This window comes from Choloepus didactylus, chromosome 21, assembly GCF_015220235.1.
Source record: "Choloepus didactylus isolate mChoDid1 chromosome 21, mChoDid1.pri, whole genome shotgun sequence".
NCBI lineage: Eukaryota > Metazoa > Chordata > Mammalia > Pilosa > Megalonychidae > Choloepus > Choloepus didactylus.
In genome coordinates this window covers 12503685-12519879 of record NC_051327.1, presented here as the reverse complement: position 1 = coordinate 12519879, position 16195 = coordinate 12503685, and the positions used below count along the sequence as shown (strand labels likewise).

The following is a 16195-nucleotide window of genomic DNA, read 5'->3' as shown; positions in this document are numbered from 1 at the left end:
GTTCTACCTGCCCGTCTGGGCCTCCTCTATCACCTGCTATTGGTTCTCTCTCCAGGGCCTGTTGTTCCACTTTGTCTCCTTCACCGCCCCGTGAATGCCACCCAGCCCCCATCAACCAACTAAGCTGCCCTCAGTCTATCTCATCTCTCTCTGAGTGGTTCCTCTGTGTATAGTGACAATGACAAATAGTTGTTTGCAAGACTTTCTTCAGTTTGTGGTAGTTGCTCAGGGAAGTGTTTGCTGAAGTGTGGTATCCATATCTCTGGTAGAATCTGAGATAAATCACGTGGTCTGTGAATGGACACGTTTTTTTGTGAAAACAATTGCTTAATGAGAAAATTACATTACATGGAAATATAGCTTTCAAAATAAACTCATGAGGAAAGCCTACAGCATGTAGTGGTTCAGAGCATAAATTTTAGAGCCAGACCTACCTGGTTCAAACCCTGGGTCTTCCACTTACCAGCTCTGTGACCTTGGCAAAGTTACTAAATGTGTCTGTGCCTCAGTTTCCTCACTTGTTAAATGGGCATGATAATTACAGCATCTACCTTATAGGATGCTTATAAATATTAAAATGAGTTAAAGCATGTAAAACATTAACTAAGTTAAAACATGCATGCATGTTAAATGCACAGCACAATGTAAGTACCCAATAAATTTTGCTTTATTATTTTGTGGCTATTATCGCCTAAAGTCTAGCTAATTGCAAAAAGAACTGAATTGGTTTAAATAAAAAATTACTTAAATAATAATAAAATTGGTGTTTCTGGTAGACTAAATAATGCCTCTGATGATATTCATGTCCTAATTCCTGGAACCCAGAAATGCTACTTTATATGGCAAAAGGGACTTTGCGGATGTGACTACGTTAGGGATTCTGAGATGAAGTTATCCTGAATCATCCTGGTGGGCTCTGAAAGCATCACAAGTGTCCTTATAAGAGGTTGATGGAGGGAGATTTGTCACAGAAGAGGTGAAATATAAGATGTGACAATGGAAGCAAAAGGTTGGAGTGATGTGAGGAAGGGGCCCTGAGCCAAGGAATGCAGACAGCCTCTGGAAGCTCCAAAAGGTAAGGAAGGAGATTCTTCCCTATAGCCTTGTGATGGCTAATGTCTTATGTTAGCTTGGCTAGGTTGTGGTATCCAGTTGTTTGTGCAAGCAAGTGCTGGCATGATTGTTACTATGAGGGTATTTTGTAGATGGATTTAAATCATTGGTCAGCTAATTGCATCTACTGCTGATAGCATCTACAATTAACAAGGGAGATTGCCTTCGGCAATGCGAGGAGTCTCCTCATCCAATCAGCTGGAGGCCTTAAAGTGAAAACTGAGAATTTCAGCAGTCACAAAGAGGATTTTTTATTCTACTCCAGACAATCTGCTTCTCCTGGGGAATTCAACACCACCTTGGTTGGCGTTTCCAACTTGTGGCTTGCTCTACGGAATATGGACTTGCCATTCCTAATGATTGCATGAGTCAAACCTTATATTAAATTCCTTAATACTCATGTATAGATCCTGTTGATTCTGTTTCTTTGGAGAATGGTGGCTAATTCAAGTCCAGAAAGAAACAGCCCTGCTGATATGTTGTCCTTAGCCCATTGAAACTGATTTTGGCTTTTTGGCCTCCAGAACTGTTGAAGAATAAATGTGTGATGTTTTAAGCCACTAGGTCTGTGACAATTTGTTACAGCAACAACAGGAAACTAATACAGAGCTTAAACATTAAGAGAAAAGTAAATATGTCAGTTAGGGTAGACTAAGGTACTGTAACAAAGAGATCCCACAGATTTAGTAGCTTAATATAGAAGATTATTCTTTTTCTTACTTAATATAGGATCAGTGTTTCAGGTTATCAGGTGGTTTTACTCCCTATGCTATTTCAGGGCCCCAGGACCCTTTCATCTTGAGGCTCTTCTTACCCCTAGAGTCTCAGCGTCATGTGCACAGTCAAGGCTGGTTGCTGCCTTTAGGTTTTAACCCAAAGATGAAGGTGAAAACCAGAGCATGAAAGAGGCACACAGCTGTCTCAAAGTCTTATATCACTTCATCTCACATTCCATTGGCTAGTCTCATGTTCACATCTGATACAAGGAGACTGGGAAAAGGAGCCTGACTGTGTCCCTAGGGTAAAGGGAGAACGGGTTTTGATGGATAAGTAGCTGTCTCTGCCACCAAATGTAAATGACTGAAGTTTGGGAAATTCTGCCCTTGGGGTTGGTGGCAAAATTCCTCTTAGGGGCAGGTCCAAGGAGCAAGATGGCTGTGACAGGGAAGGGGGCCAATGAACTTTAGGTTAAACATGGTTAGGTAACTTTAGGTTAACTTTAAGTTAAAGATGGCCACTGAAAATTAACACTGAGTTTACTTTTCCTGGTTCTCTGTTGTCATCCCCACCATATAGCCTGCTCTCGTGTACAATTTGTTGCATGAAACTGCCTCCTGTTGGAGGTGCCTGGGGCATGAAGGAAGGGACTTTGTAGGAAGCATAGCTATTCCAAAGATTTCCTTTCTCTAATGCCCAGAGCCTGTGATCATGTTACCTTATGTGGCAAAAGGAAATTTGCAGATGTGATTAAGGTTAAAGATCTCAAAATGGGGAGATTATGGAAGATTATCTGGATGGATGCAGTGTAATCATATGAGGCCTCATAAATGAAGAGAGCCTTTCCCAGATGTGTCAGCAAACCACAGAGATGACAGCCCAACATTGATGGCTTTGAAGATGGAAGAAGGCACAAGCCAAGGAAAGTGGGTGACCTCTAGAAGTCAGAAAAGGAAAGGAAGCGGATTCCCCAGAGCCCCTAGAAAAGAATGTACCCTGCTGACACCTTGTTCTTAGCCTGGGGAGACCCATGTCAGACTTCTGATCTACAGAACTGTAGGATAATAAATATGTGCTGTTTTAAGCCACTAAGCTTGTGGTAATTTTTCACTGCAGCAACAGAAACCTAATACAGGAACCTAAGTCCATGGTTGAGAACTGATGCAGAGGGAGGATAGTGACATGGAAGACTATTGACCAGGCAACTGAGGGTTATGGAGCACAAGGTGACAAGGACAATCAGGTGAAAGTAAGCAATCCCAGAGATTCTTATCCTCAGAGGTAGTTGGGGAGGGCATTGGACTTCCTGCAGCAACTGAGATGGGGGATATTAAAGGAAAGAGTAGCAAAGGAGTCTGGGGAACTTGGGAGCGTTCAGGTTACAAGTCCTTGGTGTGAAGTAAGTTCAAGATGCCCAAGGCAAAATCCTGTAAACTTCTATTCATCCCAGAAATTCTTTCTGCACAATGGAAGTCTGGTAGCCTTGTTCTTTTCCAAAGTACTTGTAGAGTGTTTTGGGCTCTTCAAGAGAACTATCAAGAGGATGCTTTCCTGGGTGCTATCCCCAAATGGGTCCTTGAAATCAGCGAAACAACCCAGGAAGCTGTCGTTTTGAAGGTCCCCGCCAGAGGCTTTGTGAAATCACCAGCATAGCTAGTCTGGAGCCCAAGCCACCACTCACAATAGCGAGGTGGTTTTTCCTTATAGACTGGCACAAATACAATGGGAGAGACATGTGGGGTATATGAACAAATGTTCAGTATGCCTCTGGTGCCAAGGTTATTGGATATCAGTTTGTAGACAAAGCAAATTGTGTCTAAAACATGCAGAAGCAAAGTTCTAGTTCTTCAAAAAGGGAATGGGATCATCAGCACAAGCAAATGGTTCCGGCTTGCCCGTCTCTGATGCTGAGCACCCATGTTTGCTTTAGTTAGCTGGGAGCAGGAGTTGCCAGGTATGAAGCTGGTGTGGGGACGGAGCAGAGCCAGCGAACAGAGCTGAGGCATCGTGGGGTAGAGGGCCTTCGGTTAGCGTCCCTCTGGTGAACAGTGTTCCTTCCTGGTTCAAGCCCCTGGTCCACCCCTTTCCTGGCTGCCTCATCCACTCAGGCCACAGTCCTGTTGACCAGTGTCAGCACCACACAGCATCTGTGCAGCCTGTGATAGAGAAAGCCCAGTCTCTTGGCTTCTCCTCAACACGCATCCCCAAGCAAGCACTGATTTTGTAAGGGAGTTTGTGCATGGTACAACAGGCAATGAACAGTGTTCTGAACAGACAGCTGCTTCCTATGCACCTTCTCCCAGTTTCTGATTTTTTTTTTTTCCTCACTTAGAATCTGTAAGGATTCTTTTGGTCACTACAAACATTTCTTAAATCAAGAAAAGATGAATACATAAATAAAATATTGGATTATACATTGAAAGGGCCACAGTGATTTTCATCTGTATTTCAGAAGAATGTTTCCATACCCAGACATTTCCAGGCGTGTGATCCTTGGAAGGAGTGTGGTGGATGCTGAGGTGAAAAATGGGATAAGAGTTCATGGGAAGAGAAGTAGAGGAGATGGCCTCAGGCAATGAGGAGATTAGAGGCATTCCCCATAGTAGCTGATCCCCCCGAGGTGCTGTGACTTTCAAATAACAGGGCAAGGCAGAATAGGACCAGACAACCCACTCCCCCAAATTTAGCCACACTGTTGGTCATAACTACAATTTAGTAATAATGTTGGTATTATTATTTGTTTACTGTCTACCTCTCCTGCTAAACAGCAAGTCTCACTAGGCCACGGAACAAGTTTCTGTTGTTCCCTGTATCTGCAATGACTTGCACAAAATTGCCCATTGCAAGCACTCTATAAATGTTTAATTAATGAATAAGTGAATGAAATAATTGAAGGCAGTCAAATAATTTGTAGATAATAAGCTACACACAAAACCAATGGTCAAAGAAGGAAAAACAAGGGAAATTAGAAAATACATTGAGTTGTATGAAATAGAACATATTAAATTTGTGGAATGCAGCAAAGGCAGTGCTTAGAGGAAAATTTATAGCTGTAATGCCTATGTTAAAAAGAAAAAGATCTCAAATCAATAACCTAACTCTACACCTTAAGAAACTAGAAAAAGAACAAACTAAACCCAAAGCTATGAGAAAGAAATAATAACGATTAGAAAGAAACAAAATAGGGACTAGAAAAACAATGGAGAAAAATCACTTAAATAAAAAGTTGGTTTTCTGAAAAGATTAATAAAATTGACAAACTTTTAGCTAGAACAACTAAGAAGGAAAAGGAAGAAAACTGATATTACTAAAATCAGAAATGAAAGTGGAGACATTAATTTTAACCTTAAACAAAAAAGGATTATAAGTAAATATTATGAGAAATTGTATGGCAAAAAATTAGATAACCTAGAAGAAATGGCCAAATTTCTATAAACCAACTATCAAAACTGACTCAAGAAGAAATAGGAAATCTGAATAGACATAAAGAAATTGAATCAGTCATCAAAAACCTCCCAATAAAGGAAAGCCTAGAACCAGATGGCTACACTGGTGAATTCTACGAAGCATTTAAAGAAGAATGACCACCGCTCTTTCTCAAGCTTTCCCAGAAAAATAGAAGAGGAGGAGACACTTCCTAATTTATTCTACGATACCAGCATAACCCTGATACCAAATAAAGACAGCACATAAAAAGAAAACTTCAGACCAATATCTTTTATGATAATATTTGTAAAAATATTCAACAAAACACTAGCAAACCAAATCCAACAGCATATTAAAAGATTTAAACACCATGACCAACTGGGATTTATCCCAGGAATGCAAGGGTGGTTCAATATAGGAAAATCAAATGATGTAATACACTGTATTAATAGAATGAAGGGAAAATAATACATGGTCATCTCAATTGATGCAGAAAAAGCATGTGACAAAATCCCACACCGTTTCTTGATAAAAATTCTCAGAAAACTAGGAATATAAGGGAACATTCTCAACATGGTAAAGGACATGTATGAAAAACCCATAGCTAGTATCATACTCATTGATAAACGATTGAAAGATTTCCCCATAATATCAGGAACAAGACAAGGACACCTACATTTATCACTGCTATTTAACATTGCACTAGAAGTTCTAATCAGAGAAAATAGGCAAGACAAAGAAATAAAAGGCATCCGTATTGGAAAGGAAGAAATAAAACTGTCTATATTTGTACAAAGTTGACCCCTTACCGTATACAATAGTTCAATCATAATGGATGAAGACCTAAATATAAGAGCCATTGCATTGTTAATAATTAATGATGTTGAGCATCTTTTCATGTACTTGTTGGTTATTGGTATATCTTCTTTAGAAGAAAAACGGGTAAATCTTCATGAACTTCAATTTGGCAATGGTTTCTTAGATATGACAACCAAAGCACAAGCAATGAAAGAAGAAAAGATAGACTGCACTTCATAAAAAGTAAAAAAATTTTGTGCACTGAAGTACACAATCAGCAGAGTGAAAAGACAACTCACAGAATGGGAGAAAATTTCCATTTCCAAAGGGTCTGGTATCCAGAATATATGAAGTAGCCTTATACCTTTGATAATAAAAAGACAAAAATACAGCAAAAGACTTGACTAGACATTTCTCTAAAGAAGATATACCAATAGCCAACAAGTACATGAAAAGATGCTCAACATCATTAATTATTAACAATGCAAATCAAAATTACAATCTGATATCACTTCACACTCACTAGGAACATCAAAATTAAAAAAAAATTGGAAAATAACTAGTGTTGGGGAGGATATGGAGAAATTGGTGGGAATGTAAAATGATGCAGCCACTGTGGAAAAGTTTCTCAAAATGCTAAACATAGAATTAACATATAACCCAGCAAGCCCACTCCCAGTTATACACTCCCAAAGAATTAAAAACAGGAATTCGAACACTTGTACATGAATGTTCACAGCTACACTATTCACAACAGTCAAAAAGTGGAAACAACTGAAATGCCCAACTGATGAATGGATAAACAAAATGTGGCTTATCTATTAAAAATTAATTCATTATTCAGCCATTAAAAGGAATGTTCTGATACATTCAACATGTATGAACTTTGAAAACATTATGCTAAATTAAAGAAGCCAGACACAAGAGGCCATATATTGTATATGAAATGTCCAGAACAGGCAGAGCTATGGATTTGAAAAGAGGTTAGTGGTTGCCTAGGGGCTGGGAAAGGGAGAATGGGGAGTGACTGCTGAGTGGATATGGGGTTCCTGATTGGGGGTGATGACAAAATTCTGGAACTAAATAATAGTGATGGTTGTACATCATTGTGAATGTACTTAATGCTACTGAATTGTATACTTTAAAATGGTTAAAATAGTAAATTTTACGTTGTATATTTTACCACACTCATGCACACGCGCACACACACACACACACACACACAGCTGTACACATTGGAAGCTCTCTGATAGGGCTTCATGGATGGCATGCTAAGCTAGGCGTTAATATTTGAGTTTCAGAGGGAATCCAATAGTAGACAGGAAGCATTTTAGTGCAAATGCAACCCCACAACTGCCATGCAACTTGGTTGGTAGGTTCCAATTGGCTTTTCATCACAGATCCTGTCAGGATAACATATGAACCATGCATACCTGATACATGTATATTTATTTGGAAACTTTATGCATGTGTGACCATCATTCCATATATTAAATGTCAGTAAAATTTAATTTTTTGGATGACAGTTAATAGAAGTTCTAATTTGTCCTTCTGTACTCCAGTGAGTTGCCTTGTGCCCCACTAGCCCTTGCTGCTGGCTGCGGATCATGAGTGAGGAGGTCGGTAGGGAGCCAGAGGCTTAAGCCTGAAGACAGGTGGATCTGGTTTTGATTCTTGTTTCCACCACTTACTATCCTTTCTCAGTTCTAGTGATTTTTAATGGTAACAGTAATGACCACTATACTCACTATATGCCTAGCACTGTGCTAAATGATTTATACATATTAACTTATTTACCCTTGCTACAACTTCATGAGGTAGCATTATGGATGTTATTCTTGTTTAATCCCTGGGAAACAGCTGATGCCCAGAGAAGTTAAGACACTTGCCCAAAGTGACACAGCTAATAAGTGGCAAGGCTAGGCTAATGCACGTAAAATCCTTGGCAGACACTCAGCACACTCAGCAAGCTTGGGCTCTCACTGCTTCCTCATCTCCTCCTCCCCTAAAAGTTCTTACAGGGGGAGGGGTGGAGTTCTATGTCTTTTTTTTTTTTTTCTGTTTTAAAATCTCCAGAATCTGACACAATGCTCAGAAAGAGAAGGCTCTACATGGGTATATGGATTGGAGAAGCTTCCGTAGAGCCATAAACTATATTGTGGCTCATTGAACCCCCACTTTTTTTGTTGTGATAAAATTATATATAGCATAAAGTTTGCCATTTAAAATCATTTCAAATGTACAATTCCATGGTATTAATTACATTCACAATGTTGTGCAATCATCACCACTGCCTATTTCCCAAATTTTTCTTCACCCCAAAAGAAACTCTATACCCATTAAGCAATAACTCCCCCTTTCTTTCTCCATCTTCCTCCACATGCCCCAGTTCCTGGGAACCTATACTCTACTTTGTCTATTCTGGATAACTCATATAATGGAATAAATCACACAATATCTGTTCATTTGTATTGGGCTTCTTTCACCTAGCATAATGTTTTCACATTTCATCAATGTTGGGTATGTATCAGAACTCTGTTCCTTTTCATGGCTGAGTAATATTCCATCAAATGGAAACTCCATGTTTTATTTATCCATTCATCAGTTGATGGACATTTGGATTGTTTCCACTTTGAGGCTATTATGAATAATGCTGATTTGAACATTACTTGCAAGTCTTTGTGTGGACATGTTTTCTTTTATCTTGGATATATACCTTGGAGTGAATTGCTGGGTCATATGATATCTCTATATTTAATTGTCTCAGAAATTGCCAGATCAGGTTCCAAAGTGGCTGCACCATTTTATATTCCCACCATCAATGTATGGGTGGACTTATATTAAATAAGTTGATATGTATAAGTCATTTAGCAAGAATTTCCAACTTTTGGCCTGGATCAGGGTGAGATGCGAGAGAGTAACAGGAAAGCAAAGATCAGAGTCAAGTCTTAGCTACGTGTCATATGTACCATGTTGATGAGTGAAAAATGTCACTTGAAATCAAACTCCTTCATGCCCTATACAGAAATACATCAGTCTCCTTCCTTTCAATTTGCTTAACTAGCCTCCATTAAAATGCTTCTGTAGTTTTACTGAATTTTATGACTGGGAAAGATTTTTGGAGCCATCCAAGATAAAATTCTTTTCTTCCTTTAAGGTCAAGAACTGATCTGTTCCTTGCTGACAGAAACGGGATTAAGATCTAGATCCCCTGGTGACTAGGCCACATGGCCACCAAGGTGTGGTTTTGTTGGTTTTATTAGCTGGATTGGGGCAAATGGTGTGGAGACAGATGGGAGACATCGGCTGAGGGAAGTCGCTCATCTCTCAGGGTCCTCTGGGTACATGGCAATGGATGACTCTAGCAGGGTTTTTAATCTCTGTGTATGTGGCTGCAGTGGTTAGATGTGTTCCTTCTGGGCCTGAGCATTTACTCAGAAGGCAGAATCTATTCAATTCTGATCCCTCATATCAGTTCCTCCTTCAGTCACATAAGCATGCTGGCCTGAATCCAAAACTGAGTTCTCCTACCAAGACTTGGCAGCAAGCTGAGGGATGCAAGTGGGGTGCCTCAGTCACCCTGATTCATAGGCAGCTAGCATACAATAAAATTTTGGCTGCTTATGTTTTTGCATATCTAATATGTGCCAGGCAAGTCCTTAAATCTTCAGGGTCATTGACCACTTTGAGAATCTGATGATGGTTATGGGTCCTTTCCTTAGAAAAAATGCCCATAGGGACATATCCATACATTTTTGTATCTGTTGGAGGGATGTTTGTGGACTCCTGAAGGCATTCCTAGGCATCTCTGGGGAAAGGAGCTGATTAGGAACACAGGAAGAGTGTTTTTGAGCAGAGTGGAGTACCTTGCTAAAGCCGGACCCCAGGGGTGGTTAATATTGCCATGGCGCTGGGATGATGTGGTTTACCCTGGAAAGCACTCCCCAGCCTCAGCACATGGGTGGAGAAAGTAGATGGCAGGATTGATTCAGAGTTGGGAAATGGCAGGCTGGGGGCATGCGGGAACATTTATCTGAGTGTGTGTGAATTGTGGATGCTATCAGGAACTCCAGGCGGTGTAGAGAAGGAACTCAAGGGGAGATACAAAGATTTGGACAGTTGGGAGGGAGAGAAGGGCTGGCTGGCTATGGGCTGTAGGTGGTTGGAGAATATATTGGTTGGGAGTTGAGAGTGGGAGGGTTAAAAAGCTAGGGAGCACTATTCACAGATAGGATTTTGGTGCAGCATTGCAGGAGTGGAGCAGTTCTATGTGATGATAAGGTTCAGGGTCTGATTACGACAGTGGTCACTCATTGAGCCTAGAGGGTTGAATAGGTCACTTAAGACTGCAGAAGCTGCCCCGGATGCAGGTGGAAGCTGAAGGAGAGGAGCCTTTAAGACACATGATGAAGTATAAAGTCATCAGTTAATTTGGGCAAGGAACCTCTTGGGCTTTAGAAGGAGAAAAGAAAACTCTGTGGAGTTGAATCTTGCCTGGAAACATCTTCCCATGACTCCGAAGCCCTTTCCTCTACTTTGCATCCTGACTCTAACTCCCAAATATGCACATACATGGGAGTCAGGCCCACCTGGGTTCACAGCCAGTTACTGGCTGGCTCTCCAACTTCAGCTTCTGGGGCTGAGCGCACCTTCCAAAATGATTTTTGCAAAAGCTTTCATTGACTGCTGGCTTCTGTCTGTTTCATGGTTATGATACATAACTCAACTGAGTATTCTTTGAGATAATATGGGCACCACACTTGGCTCAGTAACCCAGGTTTCTTCCCTTCAAATCCCTTTTGCCCAACAGATGTGGTTAAAAATGGTCTCTTGTGGCTTTTGATGTGGAGTTTTATTTAACTGTTTTGCATTCACTTTCTTGTAGATTATACAAAATAAACACCGCAAGGATTCCATTGAACACAGGACCAGAGTTCTAGGGGAATGAAATCAAAAGATTATTTTTCATGTACTTTTCCATATTAAAAATCGATACGTATAATAAGTAAGCAACCCCCCTCCCACAAAATGCAAAAAAAACCCCACAAAAACCCAACAGTAAAAAGAAAAAAAATACTTTAATGAGATTGAAATGGCGAGGTGGAGACTATCAGACTCATTTGGTTTTACCGTCTAATTTTTAATAGATAACAGTCTGGTTTCTTTTTTAGGCCCAAGGAACTCTATAGAACAAAGGGGGAGTTTGAATTCCAGTATTTCGAGCTCCTGGTTTTTGGGGAGAGGAAGAGGTTGTGGAAATCCAGTTGCCAAATATGCCTTCTTATAATAAAAATGCGTGTAGAGATGTGGGCGGACACATGAACAGTGACTTGCAAGGTCAGTCTTTTCACGCGGAGAGAACCTACTCAGCTCTTCAACGCTCAACATTGCTCCCAAAGTAACCGAATCCGAGTCTCCAGGCCAGATTTTCCCTCCAGCCATTCGCGGCCACGCAAAGCGGAGCTGGGAGCACACAGAAAGGGATGTCTTCATCGCCAGCCAGGATGGAACAAACACGCCCGCTTGGGGAGTGCTGAGAACCAAAGGGTCGCCCCAACCCCAGCCACGGCCAACATGACTTGACTCCCCCATCCCTCCGGGTCCCTACTCTCCAGCCGCCCCCATCGGTTCCGGGTGCGCGCGCGCGAGCCGGCGAGGCGAGCAGGGGAGGTGTGAGCCCGGCAGCTTGCGGGTGGTGGCGGCGGCCGACTGGCTCGCGGGGAGAAGGGTCACCAGGGGCGGCGGAGGGAGAAGCTGGCGCTACAGCCGGTTCCCTCCGGCCGCACCCCGCCTACCGCCGCTACCAGAGCGTCCCCTCCGGGCTCGTTAGCCCCGGGACTGTGCGGGCTTTTGGTGCCGCAGCGGTCGTATCACTCGGCGTTTGGCTCCTTGGGGCGCGGGATGAGCCGCGCGGCCGGTTCTGGCGAGCTGAGGGTGCGCCGGCGCGCGTCCCTCCCTGCCACGCTCCCCGCGACGTTTTTGGAGGAGGGTAGAGAACTGCTTTGACTTTTGAGGTCCGACTCCTCCTTCCGGCCAGCCTCCTGACGCGCGAGCTTGGAGAGAGGCCACTGTGACCGGCAGGCCCCGAAGACTCGCTGCGTGGTGTTGGGACTTGGAACGTGTCCGGGTGCCGGCGGCGCTGTGCGCGCTGGTGAGTTTGGAGGCGGGGTGGGGTGTCCCCTGGCGCGAGGGGCGGAGAGGACGTCGCGATCTGCCCCTTCGTCCGCCCCTTAGTGCTGCTCCCACTTTGGAGAGTAATTGAGACTTGAGCGTGACTGAGGAGACGCGAGGATGCGGGCGCCGGGCGCGGGCTTTCCCTCTGCCCAGCGTTATGGAGCGGGTCTGTGAGCGGAACAAAGGCGCTCGCCCGGGGGAGCTGGTCCTCGGCTGAAGAGCGCGGGCTGCACGCCGCGACGGCCGCCTGCGGGCCAGGTTGGTGGCTGTGCGGCCCGAGGCGCGGCGCGGTCCGCCGCGGGCGGACGGCGAGCCCTGAGCCGGGCACCTGCGCGCCGCTCCCGCCGCGGCTCCCGGGCAGCCCCGCCCGCCGGCCCCGGGGTTCCGCTGCGCTCTCAGCCCGGCTCCCGGCGGCCAGAGGTCTAGAGGCGAGCCGCTAGCGGCGGCAGAGGCGAGACCCGGCCTTTCGCCGAGAAGCCGAGGCTGCTGGAACGGAGCGCGCGCTGGGGACTGAACAGGCATCTCGGGGAGCACTTCTGAAAACGGAGATTTCCATGTGAGAGATTTCGCTCTTCCCCCAACCAATCCATCTTCCTGACCGTCTCCGCTGCCTGGGCGAGCCCGCTCGGTGGGGCCGGGAGTGGCCAAGTCTCCTCGCCGGCCGGCCGGAGTGTGAGGTTCGCACAGCCCCCCGCTGCCCCGCGCCTCGCAGGAGCCCGAGGGGGCGCGGGTCCGGGGCGAGGGCCGGCCGGGCGTGTTTGATGGCTTCACTGAGAAGAGTTAAAGTGCTGCTGGTGTTGAACTTGATTGCCGTGGCCGGCTTCGTGCTCTTCCTGGCCAAGTGCCGGCCCATCGCCGTGCGCAGCGGAGACGCCTTCCACGAGATCCGGCCGCGCGCCGAGGCGGCCAACCTCAGCGCGCACAGCGCCAGCCCCATCCAGGATGCGGTCCTGAAGCGCCTTTCGCTGCTCGAGGACATCGTTTACCGGCAGCTGAATGGTAAGGACGCGCGGGTCGGCGCCCATTGGGCTCGGCGGGGCGGGCCGGGCACCCGGTAAGCCCCAGAGCCCTGCGCGCGGGGCCCGGGAGCCGGCCGGGCGCTGGAGGGGCTGCGCCGCGCCGGCACCTCGGGCTCCGGTGCGCTCACTCTGCCGCTCCCTGTGGGCTCTCGGGCAGGAGGCTGCTCAAAAGACCTACCTGTTTCTTTTACGTACCCCAGCCCTAAGTTTGGTTTTATGGTGGAAACCTGTCAGGACTGTTGGTTCCCTGTCCCAGTGTGCCGCGCACGAAATAATTTCCGTGCCACTCCAGTTCCAGCGGCCAAATGGGACTGGAGCACAGGCCGGGTCGAGGTCGCAAATAGCTTTGCCGCTTAGCGTTTGGTGGGGGTTGTGGGGATGTGGGGGTGTAGGGGTTGGGGGGGGTAGGGCGGACGCGGAGCGGGGATTGACGGACTTAAATGCAGACAAATTCAAGATTCAGGGCCCCCAGGTCGTGGAGCTAATGCGCTTCTGTAGTAAGTTGAATGATTATGTTATCTGTTTATGAGGCGGGCTGCTCAGCTAATAATTAGGATTCCTCCCTTCTCGCTACCTTGGCGGAGCAGCTGTTAAAAACACTCTCGGTTGCTCCCTGGAGCTGCAGCCGGGCGATTGTTAAAGTTCGCGGTGGGCTGGGCTAGCAGGTTTTTACTGAGTGTAGCAAAGTGAGATGTGACATTCAATTAGTGACGGTGGTGAGCACCTGTCCCATCTGAAATACTTTCCTCAGTTGCTCGTTGCTGCAGAAGGATACTTACTGTGCCCTGGTCACAGGGGGTCTAGAAACAGATGGGTCATAGGACACTCGCTGTCCCCAAGGTCAGGGTGGGGGTTCCCTCCTGGAGTACAGTCAGCTCTGCAGGGTCCACATGGCGTTTCTCCAAGACGGATACAGTCCTTAGGTACAGAATGCCTCCCTGCTTCCTGAGCTGCCGATGCACATTCTCACACAGCAGCTCCAGAACTGCAGATAATCAGCCTAGAGCTAATGCTAATAAGTAATGGAATTCTCAGCATATGCCAGTTACTGTACAGGAAGTCACAAGTACAGTATCTCGTTCACATTAATCCGGGGAGGTTCTATGCCATCCCCACATTAAAAATGAGGAAAGGAGACTTGGAGAGGTTAACCAAGTTGCCCAGTGTCCTGCCAATAAGTAAGTGCTAGAGTCTGGAGTCAGGAACCCCTTGTCAGCTTGTGCTCTGTTCTGTTAGGCACAAACATCTATATGTGGCCTTCTCCTAATTCTAAGGAGTATTAAGTTTGGTGAAGAAATTAATATGTGGCGCTATAGACCCATGTCATGATTCTGTATTAGGAGGAATGGACTCTCCTGCCCTCACTGCAGTTAAGAGTGTAGACCAGCCTGGTGGCAGGGAGAAGAACAACAGCCAGACTCTTCCTGCTCTCTGGTGATCCCTTCTGGGTAATTCCTGGTGGGATGAGGTCAGATTTCCGAGTACCTTCGGAAAGGAACCCTGATCTTCCTGACAGCATTGGACAAGCGTCTGTGGGATGCCTTGAACGACTACATCTGCAGGGGAAAGCTGCAGTCCTTGTGACCCTTGCAGACCATGTAGCCTGGCTGCAGCTGTCACCCTGAGTGCTGAAAAACCAAGGTACAACATGAAACAAAGACCCATAGTTCATTTCTGCAGGGATAAAAAGCTTATGGGGGTGGACTTTATTATTCTGCAAGTTTCCTGCCTTAGACATAGCCGTGGCACCCAAAAGAGAGCGAGCCAGGAAAGCCTGGGTTACCCCACTGTTAGATGGCACTCAGGGACACAAGGTCACTTTAATATTAGTTTCAAATAGGACAATCAAATGTGATACATCCACATCCTAATTCACTCAAATAGTAATAATAAAAATATATATGGTGTTTACTAAGTGCCAGGCATGTTATTAATATCTTTAGTCTTTACAGCAGCCCTTTGAGATCAGTAACTCGTCCATGGTCCCTTGGCTAGTGTGTGTTAGAAATGAACTTGGACAATCTGGCTCCAGAGTCGACTGCACCACCTTTTCTCAGTCTTAGCGTGCATCGTAATCACCTGGAGGGCTTGTTGAAACACAGATTTCAGGGACCCACCCCTAGAATCTCTGATTCAATAGGTCTGGGGTGGGTCTCTAGGATTTGCTTCTCTAACAAGCTTGTGGCTGGGGATCTGCTGCCCTGTGCTATATTGCTTACACCAAGCAAAGCAAAAGCAGAAAACCCACTTGACGTCCAAAGCCAGTTGCATGGAAGGGTGTGAGAAACTTCTGAGAAGCAGGGAGATTGCTTCAGATGGGTTCGGGGGTCTAGCTGTGTTCCGTATGTCCTTCTGCCATGCAAGTGATTCCCTGGGGGTTGTACTGTGGGGTGGGAAGGCTGAGTTTTCCCAACTTGCAGCCTCTGTGGAGGAGCTGGCAGGAAGACCCACTTGAAAACTTTTCCCAGATGAGCCAGGAATTCAAGCTGCAGCCAGGCAGATGTTATCTCCCTGGCTGCCGAGTATAATTTGTAGTGACATGAAGCCTGGAGGAAGAGAGCAGAAGAAAGTCCTGATGTGGAAAGACCCCTCCCTTCTCTTCTCCCCCCACCTCCAAGCCCTCCATCCTTTGCCTGCGCTCGTTTCAGGCAATGAGTCTCTCATCTATTGATGACCTGCTGGGGTTAGGGGGAGAGAGGTCTTCCAGGGCCTGGGGAGATGGGATATGGACTCCCTGGGACTTCTTGCTCTTTCAGTCTTTCTATTAGGTACCACCGGCAACTCCACGATGCCGGTCCTGATTTCCTCCACCTGGACTCTGTAGCTGTCCCTTTTAACCGAGTTCCCTGACCCTGTCCTCATCCTGCCATTCCACAAAGCAAGAATGGCTTGAGTTATCTGAGTGGAAAGCACTGCTTCCAAAGGGCTCAGAATTCTCCAGTGGCTTT

General features: G+C 45.6%; 1 protein-coding gene across 2 annotated transcripts in view; it reads left to right on the top strand.

Moving 5' to 3' along the window:
* The first annotated feature begins 11444 nt into the window (after window positions 1-11444).
* GALNT17 (polypeptide N-acetylgalactosaminyltransferase 17) overlaps window positions 11445-16195 on the top strand; it is a 442768-nt gene continuing 438017 nt past the window's right edge. Inside the window, exon 1 of one of the 2 annotated variants that reach the window (XM_037814336.1) lies at window positions 11445-13227. In XM_037814336.1, the coding sequence (XP_037670264.1) occupies window positions 12990-13227 (238 nt within the window). In that variant the 5' untranslated portion in view covers window positions 11445-12989. The remainder of the gene's footprint in view (window positions 13228-16195) is intronic. The other variant, XM_037814335.1, reaches the window with a different exon arrangement.